The 22,911-nt window shown below is 44.3% G+C and overlaps 1 protein-coding gene and 1 long non-coding RNA gene across 3 annotated transcripts in view; both read right to left on the reverse strand.

Annotated features, from left to right (window-relative positions):
• The window catches only part of LOC128455041 (receptor-type tyrosine-protein phosphatase S), a 63,350-nt gene that overhangs the window by 11,975 nt on the left and 28,464 nt on the right, over positions 1–22,911 (reverse strand). Inside the window, exons 7-27 of the mRNA XM_053438669.1 lie at positions 22,859–22,873; positions 21,167–21,436; positions 20,324–20,703; positions 18,400–18,601; positions 17,051–17,187; positions 16,672–16,816; positions 14,239–14,550; positions 13,926–14,119; positions 13,758–13,784; positions 12,742–12,859; positions 11,884–12,546; positions 11,040–11,134; positions 10,072–10,325; positions 9,734–9,821; positions 9,184–9,402; positions 8,448–8,605; positions 7,875–7,889; positions 7,528–7,640; positions 5,681–5,778; positions 5,263–5,401; positions 4,648–4,844 (exon numbers count right to left, since the gene is read on the reverse strand). Coding sequence (XP_053294644.1) covers positions 4,648–4,844; positions 5,263–5,401; positions 5,681–5,778; positions 7,528–7,640; positions 7,875–7,889; positions 8,448–8,605; positions 9,184–9,402; positions 9,734–9,821; positions 10,072–10,325; positions 11,040–11,134; positions 11,884–12,546; positions 12,742–12,859; positions 13,758–13,784; positions 13,926–14,119; positions 14,239–14,550; positions 16,672–16,816; positions 17,051–17,187; positions 18,400–18,601; positions 20,324–20,703; positions 21,167–21,436; positions 22,859–22,873 — 3,839 coding nt within the window. The remainder of the gene's footprint in view (positions 1–4,647; positions 4,845–5,262; positions 5,402–5,680; positions 5,779–7,527; positions 7,641–7,874; positions 7,890–8,447; positions 8,606–9,183; positions 9,403–9,733; positions 9,822–10,071; positions 10,326–11,039; positions 11,135–11,883; positions 12,547–12,741; positions 12,860–13,757; positions 13,785–13,925; positions 14,120–14,238; positions 14,551–16,671; positions 16,817–17,050; positions 17,188–18,399; positions 18,602–20,323; positions 20,704–21,166; positions 21,437–22,858; positions 22,874–22,911) is intronic.
• On the reverse strand, positions 1,111–3,927 carry LOC128455042 (uncharacterized). Of its 2 annotated transcripts, XR_008341670.1 has the most exons (6): positions 3,827–3,927; positions 3,236–3,418; positions 2,530–2,616; positions 2,338–2,402; positions 1,622–1,769; positions 1,111–1,391 (listed from the first exon to the last, which is right to left on the reverse strand). It is a non-coding gene; the product is annotated as an uncharacterized LOC128455042 (long non-coding RNA). The 2 variants fall into 2 exon arrangements; XR_008341669.1 differs by having other exon boundaries at positions 1,622–2,616.

The following is a 22,911-nucleotide window of genomic DNA, read 5'->3' on the forward strand; positions in this document are numbered from 1 at the left end:
ATCAAGTTTGTGTTTCAGTGCAAAATTAGTCATTAGTCAAGAGTTCACCTTCTTCTTTACACTAAAATTAGGTGACCCAGATGTTTCACAATGCAATCTGATAAGGTCTTATGAGAAACATTCTTAACATTAAAGAAATCAACACAGAGGATGGCAATATCTGTTTGACTTTAATCCGTAGCTGATAATCAGCGGCCTGACTTATTCAAACACATTAATACTACAATGAATAAGGCAGGGGTTTTCCATCAGAAATCATTTCTGGGACATTAATTTAAAAGATCTCCAGTATAAGCAAATGTATTCTAAAATTGGTTTATATCCAAGTGTGAGGCTGTCCTGGCACATGGAAATAAGATATATATATATTGTTTGTATTAGCTTTCCCTCAGTTTAGTACTTGCACTTCTTGAAAAGCTCTATATAAATAAGATGTATTAATGTTTATACATTGCCCTCTAGTATATGTTTTCCTAAAAGTCACTGTAGATACAGAAATAACAGTATGGTTCAGGTGACAGTAAGTGGAAGCTGAAGGTAATTTCCATGTGCTCAAGAGAAACATAACGTGACGATATAGTTGATTTCTGATAGAAGGCCCTGCCTCATTCATTGTAGTATTAATGTGTTTGAATAAGTCAGGCTGCCGATTACCAGCTACTGATTAAAGTCAAACAGATATTGCTATCCTCTGTGTTGATTTCTTTAATGTTAAGAATGTTTCTCATAAGACCTTATCAGATTGCATTGTGAAACATCTGGGTCACCTAATTTTAGTGTAAACAAGATGGTGAACTCTTGACTAATGACTAATTTTGCACTGAAACACAAACTTGATGTTACACATCTTAAACAATGATATGGGCGCCACTTAGACAACCAGACCTGTGTGCTTTGCTGTGACTATAAATGGCTGGAACCTCAGATAAAGAAAGTTATTTTCTGACTTCCATAACTGAGGCATTCTCTACAGAATGTAATGTGCCCATTCTACTTCAGATCCATTGAATCATTGTGTGTTTATGTTGCTTAAAGCAGAGCATTCACTGCTTTAATGTAATCAGCATCTTATCTGACAATATCATGGTGTAGAAGTGCAAGGAAATACCATTATGTTATGATCAATGTCATTTATTGTGCACAAACATTATATTAAGGCATCTGCTGGAAATGTTATGATCAACAATTCTCATGCAAAAAATACTTTAAAAACTACACAAATAGTGTTTTGGAGAGGGGGGTTTCAGAGGGAGGGGGCAGCTCTGGAGAAAGGTCTGTCAATCCAGGTCTGCTGCTTGGTGTGATGGAGACATGAGGTTAGCATCAGGAGCGGAGGCTGCAGGAGGGACCGTGGAGCTGAGGCACACCTGTACTGCTTCTCTTGAGAAGAACTGAAGGACACAAACAAACCATAGTGTTAAATTATGAAGATGGTTCCCTCTGATTTTTTTTTAACATAAACGTCAGACAGGCCACTAAAAACTAAAAATGCTGAAGCTAACAGCTACCACACAGCAAGCTAATGCCTTCCTAAGGCTGCCAGGGAGTAGCATGAGTAGCCTTGTAGCAAGAGAGTGTAGCTAATCACAGCCCTCACAGTTCTTCATCAGTGGAGAAGTACCTCGCCATGTTTTCATCTTCAGAGGAGTCATCCAAAGACTGTGCTGCTGTTCCAGAATATGTCAGGCCCGCTGCAGCCTGCTGGGCTTGAACTCTGAGCACGCAGAGTAGGCCCTCACGTCCCCTCTCAGTAAATGCATCAGAACTGCCTGAGAATATATGATAAAAGACAAAAACGTCTCAATTGTGCGTTTGTGTGTATGTATACATACACACATACAAGGCTTTCTTTTCTACAGAAATATTTTTCCTGAGTTGATGACTCTGCTTATTGCCATCTAGAATGTGAAACCAAATATATTTTTTGGTGTACCCATACAAGATGTCCAATGTAACACCAATAAAATCCAATCTACTACACTACGGTTTTAATGCCTCTGCAATAGCGAGTCGCCGGAGGCATAACTGCATGTTTTCGGATTGTCTAACTTTGTATTTGTCTTAAAGTAAAAAGGTCAAGGCCACACTGACCTCATCTTATGGTTTCAGTTGTCAAGAGATACAGTGTAATTTATATGAGAGAAAATATGTAGAAATATGTAGACGGACACTGCTCTGGTTAGCGGAGTCATACAACGCAGTGCGATAATTCTAGTGTAGTTTTTTTGTAATAAATGGGTTATCTATTTTTACAATCTACAAAAAGTTATCTATACATTTGGTCACAGAATGTTACACAAATAAATTGGCATTAAAGTTGGCATCTTGCTGTCTCACCAGTCTGACGATGCAGCTGAAGCGTCCATCAAGGGCTTTCTGCAGGTAATTTGGATTGTTTGTTTCTTTTGACGAGGAGAATAACATGAATTCATACCGATATCAGTTTACAATCAAACCTTTTTGTGTTGACCTTGTTTAAACAGAGTCAAAGGACATTGTACAACAATGACACATATTTTTCCACAGTACCTGTCGTTCACTACTGAACTTCTGACACCCATTACTGGACTGTGTCTTCCTGTAGAGTGGTGATGTTCTCAACGTTCTTTTCACAGTCTGTCAAAACAAAATTAGAGTTACAAATGTTAATGCCCCACAACCCATTGCAGATACGGTTGTATTTGCACACCACATCGGATCAAAACAAAACTGCAGTCTGTGAAACAAGCAGTTTTGGTAGATATAAGGGAAATGCTAATATTTCTACATGAAACATATTCAGTCCCTTAAGCAAAATAACAATGATGGCAGGCCGCAACCTCGATGCCTTCGTCTGCTTTGCTTACAGACTAGTTTGCGGAGTCTCGTGCTGCCGCCCACTGACCGATACATCATCGCTCTTTTCTGAAACTAATGAAGGCAAATTCACACATGTAGACAGAAATAAACAGTATAAATTAAAAGGTGTAAATATTGCTAACATTATGTTTGATGGGGGTCATCATTATACATAACAGAGGAAAACTTTGCACATGTATTCCTTAAATTTACTTGCCTTCCTGTGGAAAAAGTTGTTTTCCTAGTTAAACAATCACAGCAGGGAAGCATGATTGATCAAAATTCTTTCAGTGTGATATTAACTTGTATTTCAGCAAGTGTACTTTGGGGATTTAATAAAAATGTATATTTGGCAAATTATATAAAATGTTTTTTCTGGTATGTAACTTAAAAGTACCTCTTTAATGGTAGGATCATTTCTCTCCCTCATCTTCCTCGTGGTACGTGGATGATGGTAGTGGGCTCAACCCGGCTTCTCTTTCTCTCCAGGCTGCCCTTCCTGCTCTTCATCAAGCAAAACAAACTGTTTGGTCCATGTTGTTGACGTTAATGAAACTCCTGTAGCTTCACTTGGATCCTCCTTGATTAAAAAACAGAACATAGCAATTGTTTTATAAAATGAATCGCAACTCCATAACATGGAAACATTATTGTCATAGTGCATACTATACATTAAACCAAATTGACCTGATATTGTGGAGTAATGGTAGACAAATACACTCCTTATTAATCTAAAGCATTCATAAATCAAATTCATGTTTATATTTATATTGTAGCGTCCCTCAATGATGAGCTAAGCGTCTTGAACTGCTTTCAACAACCATGTATTCACCTCCCAGGTAGCACAGGCTACCGTGGGCTGAAGCATGTGGCTAACAATGGCGTATTAGCTGATGAACAGCGTCCATAGTGTGGATTGACGGACTCTCTCCGCACTCGGACTGTAAACCTAGATCGTAACGATCTTTAAAAACAATAAACTACTTACCTGACAGAAGGGAGATGACATCGTGGTCTTCCAAGCGCGCCGTGTTTATGACGCAGCCCCGAGTTAAAGGGCTGGTTGTTTACAAATAGGGTTTTTACGACAGCCACACGTCATGTCCGCTCGCGCGCTCGGGCCGCTCGCGCGCTCGCGCCGCTTGGGCCGCTCGGCTCGCGCCACTCTGTCCGGTCGCGCACTCGGGCCGGCCTCGGTATGAGCAGATTCGCAGGATCCTTCTCATTAGAGATGTAATCTAGCCTCAAATATTACTATTATATAACATGAATAACATTCACGATCACTGAAGGACACCACGCAGGGACTGTGATTTAAACACCAAGCTGCGCCCGTGGTGCCATGGCAACCATCATAGCAACGATAAAAACATGCGTGATAACTATTAAAATATTTATCATAAGCACGAACTGGCTGAAGACTGTGGAAGCAAAGAGCACATTTCTCGCTAGAAATGGTGTCAGAATGTATTTTTATGCCCAAACTAAGTTACAAAATTATATTTTTATCTGAAAAAACAAGGAATCTCCGCCATGTTTTCCTCTCCGCAGACGGGAGCTTGAGTCACGTGACGTGAGAACACGCCAATGCAAAACAATGGGAGGACTAAATGTTACCATCTCACAATCTGAGAGGCCAGATTGTGAGATGGTAACGTCGGTCCAAGTGGACCAACGTTGCCATTGAACATTTTCTGATGAGACTGGGTTGAAATAGCAGCTGCGTATATACACTATTAGAATGTAACAGTAATCGCGATAATGAATGTTGTTGAAATAGGTCAGTAGGCAAAGGCCTGATTTTTTTACCCGCGACTTCTCCTCCAGGCGCGTCATCATGACAACAGAGGCGGCCCGCTGCTCCCACACCATCCTCCAGAAGTCCCCAAACGTCTCCCCCAGTGGCCCCTGGGTAGCGATGTAGGCATTCTGCTTCCTGTAGCCGTCCACGTAGTTGGCGTTGATGTAGTCGCTCCCCAGGATACCTGCAGACGAGAGGCTCTTTACTAAACTGCGTTCTGCATCAAGTGACACGACAAATTAACCTCAGTGGATGACATCCAGCCGCCATAACGAGGTGTTCGTCTCGAAGCGTGGCCTCACACAGGCAGCGGCTGGATGACTAGCAGGACGACGACAAACAAACAAGACTGCGTCGGTGTAAATTCATGAGCTCCAGATCAAATCCATTCTCCCCCTTCTTGTTCTGGAGGAGTGCTGGCTGCACTTGAATGCACTCACGCTGTTTGTCAGTCTCATGCCACTGCACAAAGCCGGAGCACAGTTTGCAATTCCAGATTTCATCCATCATGCAGTGCTCCCTCTACCTCTCTCTCCCCCCCCCCCTCCCCCCCATTGCTCACTCTACCTGAACACAAACACACTCAGACGCTCCCATTAGAATCTCTAAACATCTTCCTCTACTCGCTCGTCTTTTACCATCGATGGGAGCCAGGACGACTCTGGTGTGGTCGTACGCGATCACATTAGCATAGCGGTTTTTGGGCTTGTTGACCTCCAGGTTGGAATGTTCCCAGGTGAACTGCTGACTCGGGTCGATGGACTGGGGACACACACAAATACACACACACACACACACACACACACAAACACACATTAGCAGTGAAGTAGTGTATCTGAGCTTGATGGAAAGCGAGTGCACTGTACTGTTGACGAGTTGCAGCAATTAATTGCTCCACTGAATAAATCATGAACATATAGTCTGCACGCTGAGCTACAAATGTTAAATAAGATTTGCTTTATGAAGCGGAGGCTTAACAGGCTTAACATCTCTGAGAAATGAGAACGTTTTCGATTCGAGGAATAGTGAGCGGCTTCTCACCTCGTACTCCTGCGAGAGTCTCAGGTTGTCGTTGGCTTTCAGGAGCTCGATGTGCTCCGCCAGCTCGCTGATGGGGACTTGGGGATGGCTCATCATTCCTGCGTTTACAACAAGGGTCAGAGGTGAAGACAAGCTCAGCGGCATAACCCACATTACTCCAGGCTGACATCCCTCAACTTGCAAAGACGTGATGATAATTATGCAATCAGGGAACATATCACATATGATGAAGGAACACGCTGAGGCAGAAAATCCATTTTGATCCATGTGCGACGACAAAGTGAGGCAGGTCTTGTTTGTAAATTGTTTTTCTTTGATGAATTGCTTTCTATGTGATCAGAGGAGCAACGACTCAGAGAAAACAAACACAGACTGAACACTAATTAGGAGGGCTGTGCGCACACACACACGTCTCACACACACACACGTCTCACACACACACACACACACACACACACACACACACACACACACACACACACACACACACACACACACACACACACACACACACACACACACACACACACACACACACACACACACAGTGGAAGCAACCTATGCCTCCTGCAGACGATTCTTTTCACAGCAGGAGAAAGGGGAGCGCTATAGCAATCCATTCTCCATTCAAAAGGAAAATAGCTTCAACAATAAATCAGAGTAACTCTGCTCTGCATACAACAAACAATCCATTTAGCACCGATGTCAGAATGCATTCCTGGTGTGTCTCGGATTGTTATGCATCTCTCTGTGCTATAAAAAAAAAACACTTATGTCATTCTGCCGCTTCAGCTGTCAAAAACCGGCTCATGTCAACGGTTATTATCTTCTGCTGCAGCACCCGCAGCATCCGCAGGTTATCACCACAAACGCTCCCGTCACCACCGAAATAACCTCAGATACAATCGGCCAGTTTCTCGGACAAATTTCATCTTTGTCGAGAATCTCAAAGGCTCAAATCTCAGGGGAGGAGAAGTGTGTGTGGAGGGAGCTTAAGAAATATATCTCATGATAGAAAAGCGGCGCTGCTTTATTCTGTGGGTTCTACTTTCCTTCCCAGGAACATGTTGAAAAAAGTATCCTTCATCTATGGATGAAATGAAAATGCCATCATTGATTCATCCTGGCAGGGAACTTCTAAACCTTTGTGCTGTGGCTCATCTTGTCGCGGTGTTGACACGTCGCGTCCCCTCTTCAACAGGGAAGCTTTCATGAACCGCAGCCACAAAAAATAAAGTGAGAAGAGTGATTCAATTCCATGGAAGCTGGTGCTGCTAATTGAACATCACTGGCCTGATGCCACAACCAGAGCAGCTGTGTTGTCAGATCCTCCTCAGCGGGGGGGTAGGGAGCAGCAAAATCCATGTAGTTACTTCACAGTGGGAGATTTCTTGGTGACGCTGGCGAGGACAATGTCGATCCTCTTTATTAAATGATCACACACCTATGATACAACAAATCATTACCACCAGTGAGCTCCACTCAGAAACCTGATAAAGACTGATTTCTGTGAATCTGTCTGTTCTGATGCGCTGTCTGCAGCACAGCATGTGGATTGTGGGCGAGCGGAGATGATGAGATGTTGTCACACCGTTATGACTCAGCCGTGACTTGACGCTGCCTGTAGTACCTGGGCAGTGGCCATTTTGCTCTGAGAGAGAACCGGAAGCTGGATCGTGCGTTGGTTGAGGCGGAGGAGGATTTGAACAATCTTGTCTGCATGATGTTACAGATATTAAAATTAGCTGCATGAATATTTCATCATCAAACGATGAGCAATGGGAAGCTTAGTTTATTATGCGGGGGCAAAGAATGTGTGTCTGGGTGTCCGTGTGTGGGCTTCGTACCGGGAGTCTGGAAGTTGATGCGTCTCATCTCCACGGGGTCCGTTGGATGATGGGCCATCATCTCTGCATTACCCAAAAGGCTCTTGGTTCCGGGCTCCGAGTCCTTGCGCTTGCTGCTCAGAAACCAGTAAATCAAAAGAGCAATTAGCACATGCAAACAACCAGGGAGAGAATTCAACCAGGGGGAGAATACCAGACTCATTTCTGACACATCCTTGGCACGGCTACTTGATTCCAGTGAAAAGTGCATTAACTGATGTGCCGTCTTTTGCGGCTTGGTACGAGTTTCTCTGGTATCATGTAATTGCTGCGGGTTAAAAGGAACAAAGAGCTTGATTTAATCTTACCTGTCGGGTTTGCTGCTTCCAGTGAAACAAGAGCGAGCAAAGGAATAATTAGAGGAAGAAAAGGAAGGAAACAGACAGATTGTTAGAGAGGAAAATCAATATTTTGCATTAGTATTCAAAAGCTTGATGGCCTGCAGCAGATATCACGAGCCCACAGCAGGGTTAGGCTGTTTGATAGCTGCCTGAGGGGAGAACAAAACTTCTAAACTGGAGAAAATTTGATGAATATCAGACTGAAAATGGAGCGCTTGTAGGAGGATGCTGGACAGAAGGCTGGTGATATTCTTTTGTTGTGTGAAATGTTCTGAAACTCAAACTATAAATGTGTGATGCCTTATTGAAGATTTAAACATCCCAAAACACACACACACTCTTGTTATGTGTGAAATGTTTGGAAAGACAGACGTGGCTGTTATCATGCAATTTGCTGACCTTAAGAAAATATAAAGTAAAGCCAGCCTGTAAAGCCACTGAGAGTAATAAATCAAAGCTGCTGTGGCATTTACCTGCAGCCTGACCAAAAAAGTCTTAGTTCGTCTCAAGTCTCTAAATTTGACAGTTCATCCTACTCACTTTTTGTAAAGGAGGATGGCGATGACGATGCAGATGATGAACACCACAGCCAGGACAGGTCCCACCACCCAGATCAGACCGTCACCTGCGTCGAGGGGCTGAGGGTCTGAATCCGGGGCGATTACTGGATCTGTGTAAAGGCTGGCCACGTACATTTTCTGGAAACAAATGTCCAGACACGGTCAGAAAACATGTACAAGTTTCAGAGCTGTTGCACTTTCATTAGACTGACAGGACATTTCTGTAATGACTGGTTTCATGTGCATAGGAGTTCACATTAAATCTGTCTTTGCATTTCAGTCAACGTATAAAGTACCAGCACTTACTGACGTCTGTAGTGTTTCATGTTTGTGGTGAACTGTAGTTCATTTTTATTAGTTCTAAAGGACCTTTGAAGGGCATCTCCAGGGCTGAAAGTGCTCTAATAGAAAATAAAATCTATCATAATTCAAGCTGTATATTTACCTCTATTCCAATTCAAATGCATATATATCATGAGAGCACCAGGCAATATCTCTTCTGCTGCCACAGTGGGTACACTCGCTCTTTATTAGCAGTGCTGGTGGAAGTATGCGAAGGTTATTGCCTTTTGCTTACGACGCTCTGACTGACGTCAAGCAGTGAGGCCATACTTATTACGATGTATAGTGACAGCGGGCGGACGACAAACACAGGCAGAGGGAAAACGGCAGTAAACGCTAGACAGAAAAGAGATGTGACGCGGTGGCTTTCATACCCCGGTGGTGGAGTTGAGCTCAGCCAGGATGAAGAAGACGTACTCCTGCCCCGGCTCGAGCGCTCGGTTTTCAAAGCCCCCGTAGTCCAGCTGGTCTCCCAGGGTGAAGAAGGCCGGCAGGGTGGCAGGTGTGAAACGGGCTGTGATGTAAGCCCGACGCAAGTCCACCTGCTTCTGCTGCCGGGAATCCCTCTGCCTCTGACTGATGTCTTTCAACAGCTGAGAGATGAGACATAGGAAATTGTTAATGTTGTGAAAGAAACAGAGAGAGGGAAGACACACAGACCGGAACAAATTACACATTTTTAAGCGCTGATATTGAATTAAAAAGGCTAAGTGCTGACAGGAGTTCTTAGCTATGGGATTGTGTGTGTGTGTGTGTGTGTGCATGTATGTGTGTGCGCGTGTGTGTGTGTGTGTGTGTGTGTGTGTGTGTGTGTGTGTGTGTGTTAGTGTGTGTTTGTGTGTGTGTGTGTATGTGTTTATAGGTCCTCTCCTGCTTCAAGGCACAGGCATCAGTGGGTGCTGCTGTCATTGTTGTGGTTCTCACCTCTTCTAGGTCCATTTCATCAGGACTCTTGAGGTGTTTGATGACGCCGCGGGCTCTCCTCAGCGGAACCACAACAACATAAACATTCCTTTGGGAACAGAGGAAAACAAACAACATAACACTGGCTGCACAGTAACAAACATGTCTTTAACTATTTTCATGTTTCCTCCTCATAGGACGGTATCCTAGACACCGTGTCAATCAGGTAAGGCTATCATCATGCCACACACCTTTAGTGGTTGCAATTATCTGATCTAACTGCAGTAACATCCTTTGAAAGCCACAACAACAACTTTAAAAGGCATAGCGATATCGACAACTGCATCTTTCCGCCTTACTTGACAGGAGTGCGATTTTCCAGCGACGGCAGGATTATCGTGACCGTGGTCTCAGTGTCGCGGGTGTGATCGATTTCAGGGCGGCGGATGGTGATTGGCGGAGAGGTCTTGGCGGTGATGCGGTGGCGAAGGCCTCCCATGTTGCCTTCGGGAGCAGTGATCTTGAAGTCGTAGCTGGTGTCAGGCTGAAGGTTTGGGATGACTGCCTTTCTCAGCCTGGCGTCCACCTCCACCTTTTGCCGGTTATACTCCACCTGGCAGACGGGAGAATGTTTGGGAAGTAAGATCGAAGGCAAGATGCATATTTATATATCGAACACTGATGATATTACATTGTACTTAGTACTTTAACACCCAACATTTTAGGAATTTTACTTATTTGCTTTGTGAGAGAGATATGGAGAAGACATGATACCACTAAATAAGGCTACCACCAGCAGCCAGCTAAGAGCTATTAGCACAAAGACTCTGTATGAAGTTAACAAAATCTGCCTTCAAGCACTTTTAAATCTGCAAGACAATATATTACATTTGTTAATCCATAAAAACAACAGAGTAAAGTTAAATGTTGTTTAACTATTAAGTGTGAACATATTTCTTGGCCTGGACCAGTTGCTAGGAAACAAAGAATCAGTATATGACACACTGCAAAACGTTTTTGTCTGCAACAAACAAATTAGATACAACATGATAATTGGTGGGCTTTAGAGGTGCTAGTAGGCAGTTTTTATAATATATGCAGGAGTTAATGAAATTCTACATGATGCCAACATCCCTCGGGTGGAACAGTAGGTCCTAAGGTTAATTCTCTCAGTTGGGAGTCTAATTAAGGTACGGACTATACATACCAAAAATACAGAAATCTATGCTGGTGTTACGTATCATCCTCTGTAACCCTCTCTGGCTATATCGTATTAATACATTATCATAATTATTAGGTGAGTACATGCACCAGTTTATGGACATACACTGAAGCGATAGGGATTGCTGCTCTCTGGAAACTCCCAGGTCAGAAGAACACTGGTCTTAGTGGCCAGATTGACTGAAAAATTCCTTGGGACATCTGGGAAGCAAACAAAAAAAAAGAAACAGAGTTACTGATGATGGAAGCATTTGATTCACATCAAAGACTCCTCTGCTTTCCAACTGCAGACCTGCAACGGAGAACATGTCAGTCAGCTCTGCTATGGGGAAAGAAGATGTGACGGTTAGGAGGATGGGCAGGTGATGAGGAGAGTGGATGGCAAGAGTAATAAGTCAAAGTAAGAGACAGAAGAGCTGCAGGAATGTGACATGCCACATTCTCAGAGTGTAAGGTGGTGTTTGTCGGACTCAGAATTCGGCATGTCAGCAAAGGCTTTGGAAAAGGTGGCAGGAGGTCTATCAGATAAAGAGCTTACCTGCAGATCCAGCCCCAGATGCTGTGTTTCACTTGAATTTAGACTGAACACTTACCTTCTATATTAGAGACTGTATATCAGAGCCCTGTATTGACTTTTACCTGAGGGTTTGTGATAAGCAGTGCTCTTGCAGCAAAATGTCTGCCAGATCCCACTGGTGGTGAAGGGTAGGTGATGAAGGTATAAGTGAGTGAGTGTAGGAGATTTGAGGGAGTAGTCGTGGTTCCCTGGACTTTGCACTTCTCAGCTTCTCTGAGGTGCACGGGGTGAATGACTGACCTGCAAGAACTGGCCCAGACTTTACTTATTTAAGTGTTTAGGAGTGAAATCCACGGGAAGGGGAGCAGAGATGTGAAGCTGAACCAGTGCTTAGAAGGTGCAGGGTGTTCCTGAGGCCTGAGGCCCACCCTACCTGTTTCAAGAGCCAGGGTTTGGCAAACCAGAGGTGGGCTGAAGGGGCCGGGCCCTGCCTTGTTGTGGGCTCTGAGTTGCAACTCGTAGGCTGTGCTGTGATTAAGGCCCAAGATGATGTAGCTGGTATCACTCGCCAGTAGTGTGATCAGCCATGGGGGAGAAGGGAGGGCTGGTGAGGCAGAGGAACTGGGGCCAGCAGAGGGATTGGGGTCTCCAGCCTCTTTGTAAGCTATGGTGTACTCTGTTATGATACCGTTGGAGTCCTCTGGGGCAAGGGGCAGCCAGGACAGCTGGAGGGAGCAGCAAGTGGCATTAACAAAGTCAGATATTTTGGGGTACCCCAAGGGTTGGAACATGGGAACTGTTATTTCTTGCTGCACTACATCACCATAGCCTGCTCGGCTCTTTGCAGAGAGGACAAAGACATAGGAGGAGCCTGGGGAGAGGTTTTCGACAGTGACGTTTTTCTCCCGATTTGTGAAATCCACCGTGGTGTTTAAAGTGGTATTCTTCAGGCCAAACAGTAGGCGGTAGCCCTGGATTTCCACTGGGGCCCTCCGGCCATCAGGGCCTGAATCAGAGCACTCTGTAGGAGGAGCCCACCGCACCACCACTGATGGACCCGATCCCGGACGCACCCAAAGTGAGGGAGGGCCAGGCACTGCAAACAACAGAGGAGGCAGCAGAAAATCAATTGCATTATATAAATATAAAAAACATATATCATGTAAATGTTGTAGAAGAATTAGAATTGATTTGTTGGTTTATTTACTGCAGATGCAGCTTACTGTAAGATCAATGCTTGAGTATGTTACTAAATCTAGTGCACTGAATTGTATACTTGGCATATGCTTACCAATCCCCAGGGTCTGCACCAGCTTGGCTTTGCTGTGCGCTCCATCCCCTTTGGTGGTGTATGCTGCGACTGAGACAGAGTACACAGTCTCTGGTTTCAGAATACCCAAAATCAGCTCCTGTGAGGGAAACACATAACACCATTATATTCTGATAAATCCTTTATTCAGTTCAGTTTAATACGATGACTCGGAAACTTAATCTGGCATGACCAGTTCACTGCCTTCACCAATCAGTAGTTACCAATAATAGGGGTAACAACTATTGGCAAAGGGTTCATGTTGTTGTTGCAAGTGGGGAGCCCTTAGAGCCCTTTGGGCCAAATTAGAAGATGCCCCCTGTGGTTGTATGCCTCCGCCAAGTAGTGTAGTTTCTGTCTACATACATTTCCAGAATAATATGAGGTCACTGTGACCCTTGTCCAGGTGACAACTGGTCAGAATATTTAGAAATTCCCTAAAGGCAGATTTGAGATATCGTGTTCCAGAAACCAAAAACATGATTTGTGAGATAACCGTCACCATGATCTTTGCCCTTTGATCACCCAAATCTAATCATTACATCCATTTGTCAAACTGAACATCTGACCCAAATTGAAAGAAATTCCCTTAAGGTGCTGTTGAGATATCGTGTTCTCGGGACGGACGGATCAATGGACCAAAAGAAAATAACAACAACATAATGTCACCGACTGTCGCCGGCGTGGAGGCAAACAAAAAAGAAATATAACTAATTGAAGAATTGACAGACTACTGGACTTCACAGCTCACCATCTTGCAGGTTTAAAATGCTGGCAAATCTAAATGAGTGAACAGTCAAATGAAATTAACTGTTGAATGAATTGTGAATAATCTATCCAAGCTAATGAGGCTGTTGTCTGCAAACACTGCAATTCATAGATAAACAGTCACAAAAAGTTTCATAACAGCATCTAATTAAATCTCTGGAGGACAAACTTGATGAGGATTCCATAGCTCTGTAAACAAAAGGAGAAGATGATGAAATGTCTGCACTCACGTATTGAGTCGAGTCATCCTCCTCCATCTTCTCCCACAGACATGACACACCCCGCAGGCAGCCGAGACAGATGAGAGAAGTGAGTCAGTCAAACGGCCAAAGGAGGGAGGGAGGTTAAATGATAGGATAAATGAACATCTTTTAATCAGCTAAATCATCGGTGGTCACCTGAGACTCATCCAATAAGAGGTCTTTGATGCGGGGAAGGTTACGTGATTCGCCGCCCTCTGCCGGGCTGAAGTGCACCTGGTAGCCTCGGATCTGGCCTAGCCTTAATCGAGGCAATACCGATCGCCAGGTGACTCGTAGTGCTGAGGAGTTGAGTGGCTGGACGTCCACCTGACGAGGGGGTGCGCCGGGAACTGAGCACACACACACACAAACAAATGCAGAATTAATTAAGTCACCAGCAGTCTAGCCAGTAAATAATCAACTAAACAATCAATAGCACTCAGGTCTGATCTACGATTCTCATCCTTACCATCCTCATCAGTTCTGCAAAGCACAGTCGGACTGCTTGGTCCAGTCCCCTCTGTGGTGGAGGCCGCCACGGTGATGTTGTACCAACTCCATTTTTCCAGCCCCTCAACCACTGTCTGCCCCTGCTGGGCTGGGATAGGAAGCCCCTTCAACTCCTGGCCCTGACCACGGCCGCCTGCCCCAGAAACTCTCTGGTACCTCAGCTCATAACCTGCCAAGTCGCCATTCTGGCCCTCGATTGGAGGCGGCCTTACCCTCAGCGAGGTGGAGCTGGCACTCTCGCAGGAAACACCCTTGGGTGCAGCAGAGGGCTCTGATTGGACAAGGGGCAAGGAGGGCATTTGGCAAATAGTTCAGGAAGAGACCCAAGAGAAAGGGGTTGACAAATGAGGAAAGAAAACACAAGAGGGAAAAACCAGTACAGAGGTGGGTGGTAAAGGATAAAAAAAAGGAAACAATAAAAAGACTAAGGTAAACTGAACTGATAGAGATAACACAAGGACAAACATGGCTCAGACAAAAAAGGGGCACAGCCACGTAATATAAAAGCATAATGTTAGACTTAGAGCCTAATGAAATAAACCAGAGACAAGAGTATTGACCCTGAGTGGACAACTTAATTATACCCAAGGAGAATGTGTATCCGATACCTGATGATTATATTTTATCCTTTGTAGCTTGTGGCTTGAAAGGATCCAGATTTATGAATGAAAAACAAATAGAGTCTTTCTTCCTAAAGCAGGGCTCACAGTTCACTGCACAGCAGCACAGACGAATATACGCATTTCACAACACCAGGCCCCGTGGTGGCATAATCCTTGAGTCCTCGTGATAATAGAGTGGTCTGAGACTGTCCATGGGCCGACTATAGGAGCAGGTCCCTGGCTTTCACGGAGTGAAGAGAAGAGAGGGGGATACAAACTAAAAAGAGATCTCACACAGGGCCGAAGGGATTTAGGAGGCAGGTTTGAAATAAAACAGCAGCAACAACACAGATCCTGGATGAGAAAAGGCACTCAGACGAATACATAAAGTCAAGGCTAGAATGATGAAGAGAAGGCAAGAATGGAAACAGAAGAAGTAGTCTGGGATCTTTACTGTATCAAACATGGAGAACAGACCACACACCTCCACCACCGTAGATTTCTGCAGCCTATGTATCACTCACCATATATAATGTTCCTTAAAAAAACACATACAGATGGGCGAGCACGGCCGAGGTGACCGCGCTTGTGTGCGAATGCAGGAGTGTATTGCGTGTGTGTATGTGTGGGAGTGTAATAGTCATAGCTGACAGGTTCAAGTATCTATCCACTCAGCCGTAGAGCCACTGTTCTGTTGGCCTCAGGGGACAATCTAGATGTGCACCAAAGCTTGGCGATAACAAAGCGCACATAACCTCCCTGAGAAATGAATTCTGCTGCATGAAATAGTCTGCTTATCAGGCACCTTCCTTTCCCTGATCCCTCCCTCCCAGTCCCCTTTCCATCCAACTCCGCCGATGTACCACCTTTCTTTGCGGAAGCAAGACTGAAATGAGCCGGTCTCAAGGCGTTTAGTGTCTCCTGTGCTGCGTTCTACAAATGACACGCAGATTGAATCTTTGTGTCTGTTGAGTAATTGTGCTTGACAAAAACTTACCGGTGAAATACGACAGCGCCCCGAGCCGCAGGACTTCCTTTCTCAAACACTTTACGACTTTATTTATTCTTTTCCTTGCACCACTTTCTCCGTTATCTCTGCGGTTTTCCTTTCTCTTCTCGAGAGAAGATTTATAAAATGCGGCTTGATATCGCCGGAGCGAAAAATACTGGAAACTTATTTGCCCGCAGAAGAAAAGCAGAGAAAATGAGACAAGGGAGAGAACCGGTGAAATACCGACTGGCCGGCACTTACCTGTCAACACAGCAGGCCAGCCACCTTCCTTTAATGCTCCTCACCACTGGCTGCTAGCCAATAAGTGGCAGACAGTTTTGCCCTTTCAAAGACATTAGACACTGATAGAGTAGAAAAAGTGAAAGGAGGGTGAAGAAAAGGAAGAGTGAAACATTAATCGGTGCTCCATCTCCATCTGTCAGGATGTTTTGGCTGTGGAAAAAAGCGGGAAGCTGAGCGGAGGAAGAAAGGCACAGTCAAACGTAGATGGATGGGTAGAGGGGCTCGGACACATGGGTTGATAAACAAGATAAATGGAGCGATGCGGCGATGGATCCCAGGTTTTACCAGGTCAGGAGCTGAGCACAATGTAATTCAAGCTGTGTGTGTTGGTGTCTGTGTGTGTGTGTGAGTTTGTGAAAAAGGGTGCGTGTAGGGGACAACATATTTGCATGAGATTTGTGTACAAGGCAGCAACACAACACAACCCAAATTCTGTGGGAAATGTGTGTTTGTGCCTGCAGGTAAATGATGTGAGGCCAGTCAAAGTGAGACGTACTGGCTTGTGACGTCCTCTGCATCAGCTCGTTAGTGAACGCGCCGATGCCTTTGCTGGAGATGGCGGCCAGGGAGAAGGAGTACTCGGTGTTCGCTTTTAGACCCTCCACTGTGTAAGAGGTCCTCGGCCCAAAGGTCAGCTTCTCCTGCGAGAGAGAGAGGAGAGAAGGACGCAGTGAGAGGTGGGATGAGGGGAGGGGAAACAGGAACATTAAAGGAGATTTGGAGAGAGAAAGAGATGAGACTGTCGCCAGCCGAGACAGCGACGCCGTGAGCTTAGGATAATCTTTTTTTCTTACTCCATCATCTTTTCTTCTCCCTCTGTCTTTTAAGAAAATCCAGCCAGCAGACAGGTTTATAGAGAGTATGAGAGGTCTTACCAAACTGCCAAACTTGACTGGTTTGTAGAGCAGCTCATAGTTGATGATTCCCTCCTTGGTGTAGGCAGGCTCCCACGTCACCTCTATGCTGGTGTCCGTCACCTTGCCCACTCTAAACTTCCCTGGCTGACCGGGGACTGAGAGGAACAGAACAACACACAGTCAGGAAAATGCACACAATACACAACATGATGTAGTTAAGGACCTTTCTTCAACAGCTTATCACTATGGCCGATGAGATCCTACAGTGCATGAACGTAGAGGATATGTAAAGGATGTGTTTGAATTAAAATTAAATGGGTTTATTTCACACAGGTAAATTATTTGCATGCACTGATCAGATAAATACATTATTTCACTGGAAGGGCTTACTCTCATTCTACAATATATTTATAAGATGTCTATTTTAACATTTTAAATGTAATTAATTCAGTAAATTTTATATATCTTTGTGTTTGCCTTTGTTTTTACTGTAAATCCTTTTATAACTATATTAATTAAGTATATTATTGTTTATATTATTAATGGATTAATGGGAATAATTTTACAAGGGAAATACAACTGTCCATCACACCATCAAACCACACAAGATTTGTTCCTATATTTAGATTTCAAATAGGTGTTTAAGTTTGGGGGGTTGAGGGGGTGGGCCAGGTTCTTTCAAATTAATTTTGGAATCCAAAATGAGTCTCTAAAAAAAAAAAAGACATCTGGATGTTAGACTTATTTATCTTTTACATTGAACCTGGAACTTCACAGCAGCCAGCGCAGGGACAAAAACAGCACAGAGACACAAGGTCTTTTATGACCGTGAATCGCTGCTTTTTTTTTGCTGAGCTTCCAAAGTTCTGGCCCAGCAGGTAGAATCCATTCACAATGGTGAAGCTTATTTGTTAAGTCTACAGTGGACAACTTCCCAAGAACAACGTGTGTAGAAGATAAAGTGTAGGCAAAATAAAAGCTTTTTAAGGATGTATAATATTGACCTTTGACCACCAAATTACGAGAAGTTCTCTCAAGGCGATCTTGTGATATCCTGTTCACAAGACCAAAAATGTCTTGTAAGAGCAAAGTGACCTTGACCTATTACCACCAAATACAAATCACTTCAGGCACAAGTGCAGCTGAAATTTTGTACCAACTTTTAAGAAATTCTTTCAAATATTTCTTCAGACATCGTATTCAAAAGAGTGGAATGGATGGACAATCAAAAACATAACGCATCAGGCCACTGTCTTGGCCTGGAGCCCAAACAAATAATACCACTTCATTGTCTATTCAGCGTTCTGCAAGGTGAATTTACATCTACCAAAGACTATTTTTACACTCACAGTCACACACACACTTACCTCCGGGCATGACTTTGACATGGACAGGGTCCGAGAAGGGTCCGTCCCCAACAGAGGTGAAGGCCAGGACTTGGATGGTGTACGTCTCTGAGGTGATGAGGCTCTGAATGGTGGTGATCACGCTGTCCTGGACGTTATGAATCTGCCACTCATTCATGGGCCGGGACGGGTCCATGGTGTAGTACACACGGTAGCCTTTCACCTAGGCCGAAAAGTGAGAGTGAAAGAAAGTCCTTTAGATCAAAGGGCAGCAGAATATTGGATTCTGCTCTGGGATCTAATGTGAAGGTCATCAGAGACTGGATTGTATTAAGTGAGCGTCCATCTAATCCAACTGACCTGCACGCACGCTAAGCCATAATACCTTTCAACACAACGAGACACACAGCCAAGGTCGTCATCTATGAACTGCTGGTTTATTTTAGTCCAGATGGTCGTGCGGATTGTTTGGTTCAGTGTTAGTTAGAGGTCATTGTGACAAATTGATGTTCTAACATCTCGGAGGCAGCTATGTATTTGACCTTGATGGACAAAAAAGAAAAAGAAAACGCACTTTAAGATTGAAAGCTCCAGTTCTAATACGAGATGAGTGTTCTGAGATTGAAGAGCACGAGATATAATCAAATCACTCCATCCTACGGGATTTGTTTATGGGAAGTTCAGAGTTTATGTAATCCCGACGCCACGCCGTTGCTCTTACACTCCACCCCTGCCACCTCTCCAGTTATTATTCTTTAATATCTATAATCCCCATATGCACTCAATTCAGTCTGCAGCTTTTATGAACCGACTGCACAGTGAGGTGTGCTGGAAAAAGGAAATAGGCCTCAGGAGGGAGCGCGCTTAGCTCAGAGTGGACAGTCCAATTACCATTTCTTTCTTTAGAGGGCGAGGGAAGTGGCGAGGGAGCTACAGGACGGAAATCGTTGGCAGGACGCGATCCCTGCAAAAGACACGGACCTGTGTGCTGGAGTGAAGCTCCCACTGGTGAAGCTTGTGACGCCTAAACATTTTAACCTCCTGTGCAGTTTTTAAATGTTGTCAGTCTGTATAGTAGGTACAGGAAAATGACATTTCAGCTTCACTTTACTCTACGTCTCCCTATTTAGCATAAATAAACATTCGATTTAAGGAATAGCCTTTGAAACTCTACCGTGTTGTGGAGAGCAAATATACAGACATTTCAAGTGTTTCCGAATTAACTGTCTTTGTTTGCAATTCTAAACCATCCTATGCAGTCATACATATTTTATATTATTACAACTATGCTTTGCTAAAATTCATTATCCATCTGCCTCCACTTATGCGAGTCCACAGGAGGAGTTATAGTTGTTGAAAAATACATTAATAAATAAACACTTACATCTGCTTACAACTACATTATTGTGTGTTAGAAATCATCCATTAAATATTTATAAAGTCCTTCTAAAATGATTTGAAATTTCCAATGTGGGGGATATGTACACTCTGTCCTGGTGGTCAAGAAAATGTTGCAAAAGAGTGTAGAAATTACGTTGTAAAATGTATTACAACAGTATTAATTTACATTTAATTATAAGTTTAATTATGGGTAAACCATTCTAGTTATGAATGGGTCAGAGATGAGGGTAAAGTATGAAAAAGTTATTTAAATAAATCCAGTAAAATGAAACTAGACGACATGAACTGAAACTTTGGATTCACAAGATGGAAGCTGTCACTCTGACCGGACTCAGCCTCATTAATCACTTGTTTGTGAAACCGAGGACGCAGGTTTCTCTTGACAGGCTTCACTCCAGCAATAATAATCTGCAGACGTTGAGCAACCGAATTAAAATGTACATCTTTTTTGATTGACGTGAAGAAAAGAATTCTGACGGACAAAAAAAGCAAGGAAATGTGTATGACAGCAGATGATAAAGAACTCTTTGTGTCCTCCTCCCACCTGTCCATTGGGCTCCTCCGGCTCCTCCCAGCGGACCATCACCGTGTTCTGCGAGATAATGTGAGCCTGGACGTTTCGGGGAGGGCTGGCCGGGGCCTGCTCTCCTGTCCGAGCCTCCACGCGTGTAGAGGGGGGGCCCTGGCCGATGCTGTTGAAGGCTGACACTCTGATCTCATACTCGGTGTTGGGATACAGCCCCCCGATGCTGTAGCGGGTGGTGGTGATGCTGTCCACGGTCTCGTACTTGCTGTCCGGCCCTTTGGCTCTGTACTGGATGATGTAGTAGGAGACTGGGTCTGGGTTGCCGGAGTCCCAGGTGATGGTCACACTGGTGGCGGTGGTTTCCGTGACAATGGGTGTGCCGGGAGGCTTCGGCAAAGCTTAGGAATAGAGAGAGGGGGAAATGAATGAGAATTATACTTTCAGTCCACACTGTTTATATCCTAGTGAGATTAATGGCATGTCCTACAGTAGCTGTAATTAATTGCACTGAAAATGTCTTATGAATATCACAGTAAAATCCATTCACACTATCACACTTATATCCTTATGCACTCTATATATACTATTGTGCATACTAATGTTAACGCCATCTGATTAGATGCTTTTTCTTGTTTTCGTACTGTATGTGTGCATTAACAATGATGTTCACACTAATCTAAAGTTGATTCAAAACTTATTCAATAAAATATTTGGGGGTACGTTAGATTTAAAACTCTAAAACACATGAATTTGGAAATACTAAAGAAAACCAATCTGTTTCTCAATAAGCAGCACTTTCCTCATCCCCTTCTTTCTCTCAGAGGCCGAAGTGGTTAGCAATGTTATTGGAGCGTCTCTTACTCTTGACGAGGACCTGAGCGATGGACTCGATGGTGCCCAGACTACTCATGGCCACACAGGTATAGTTTGCAGACTCCCGCACGCTGTTAAGCTCTAGCACGTTCCGGCCAATTGGCATCTCATCCTCGGGGGTCAGGTCTTCAGTTCCCAGCATCCACTTGACGTAGGGCATGGGCGAGCCCACGGCCACGCAGGTGATGTTGACGCTCCCGCCCGGCATGATCTCGTGGTTGGAGGGGAAGATTGAGAAGCGAGGGGGCACACGGCGCACTGGGAAAGGAGGAGAGTTGGGGTAGAAGAGGAGGAGGCGGGGGGTGGGGTGGGGTTGGGTAGAGGGGCGAGGAGGTGGTGGAGAAGAAAAGCGGGGAGGGGAGTGAGGAGAAGGAAGGCAGAGAGAGAGAGAGGGAGAAAGAGAGAGAGAGAGAAGGAGGAGGCGAGGGAGTAAGGGGGGAGAGAATCAGAAAGAGAGAGAGAGGAGAGGGAGAGAGAGGGAGCAAGACAGAGATTGAGAGAGAAAGTGAAAGCAAGAAAAAAATTGAGAGAGAGAGAGAGAGAGGAGAGAAGAGGTAACAGGAAGGGGGAGAATGAACTTCAGGGTTTTTACAGAAAATTACAAAAGGGATATTTCAAGTTTAGTCCCAATTACTGTATGGTATTGATGAGTCCAACAAAAAAAACACAAATCTTGTGTGGAGCTCGACCAATCACAGTGAGCTGCCTACTCAAAATAATATGTGACAAACTCTTGAGTAACGTTTCAACCAGGACATGACACCTATAGTCAGTTTCTCTTCTTATGGCTTTTCATGCATTCAAGCAGAACAAATGACACTTCAGATGTTTGATTTTAATTGTGTTGTTATAACTTTTCTTGCTCTAAGCAATGACTAAACTTTAGCTGAAGTGTCAGAGACAAACTTTACTTCATTGAGATTGCCTAGCCGTGATGTGCTTCTGCAGTCGATGGGTTCTTTATTTTTTCGTGTTTGTATCATGGAGGCCGATCAATAGATAGACCTGCTATTTGTGTCCCCATGAGAAGAACAAGTAAAAGTAGCGAATCAAGTCCAATTCTGCCTCTGTCGGGGCACGGCTGACTATACAGTGTGGGGAGAAGGTTGCATCAAGAGAGACTGAACTCATAGGTCACTTGCATGCCTGGGCGACTCAAGAGGGATAAAAAAAATGGTGGAAGAAAACACAAAGAAGAGAACGAAGAACTGAAGACTGAAAGGGAGACAGAGAGAAGCCAGACGAGAGCCGAGGCGCTGCAGGGATAGATGGAGGCAAAGAAAGAGGGATAGAAAGACAGAGAGAGGAGCAGAGAGAGAGAGAGAGAGAGAGAGAGAGAGAGAGAGAGAGAGAGAGAGAGAGAGAGAAAGAGGCAGCTCTACTTCTCTTCCAGACAATGACAGGCAATGTAGCAAGGGACAGCCACATTGTACAACAAGAAACTGTACAATACATAAGATTCATAACTGATACAGTGTGTAGTCAAATGAATTGGAGATGTGAACAGGAGTGGATCGAGGGTTCTAATAATAAGGTGTCGTGGCAACTACAGAGTGAGCATTGGACACAGTCAAGAACACCAAGACAGCATGAAAGAGGCAGAACGGGAAAGAACGAGTGCGAGCAAAAAGAGATATGTGAGGTAATATGTGCATGTTTATAAGTTAAAAACTTATGTACATGTGTCTGTTGCTCCTACACATCAGGGTGCAGACAGAATGCAGAGGAAGAAG

Source organism: Pleuronectes platessa, chromosome 13 (assembly GCF_947347685.1).
Source record: "Pleuronectes platessa chromosome 13, fPlePla1.1, whole genome shotgun sequence".
Lineage (NCBI taxonomy): Eukaryota > Metazoa > Chordata > Actinopteri > Pleuronectiformes > Pleuronectidae > Pleuronectes > Pleuronectes platessa.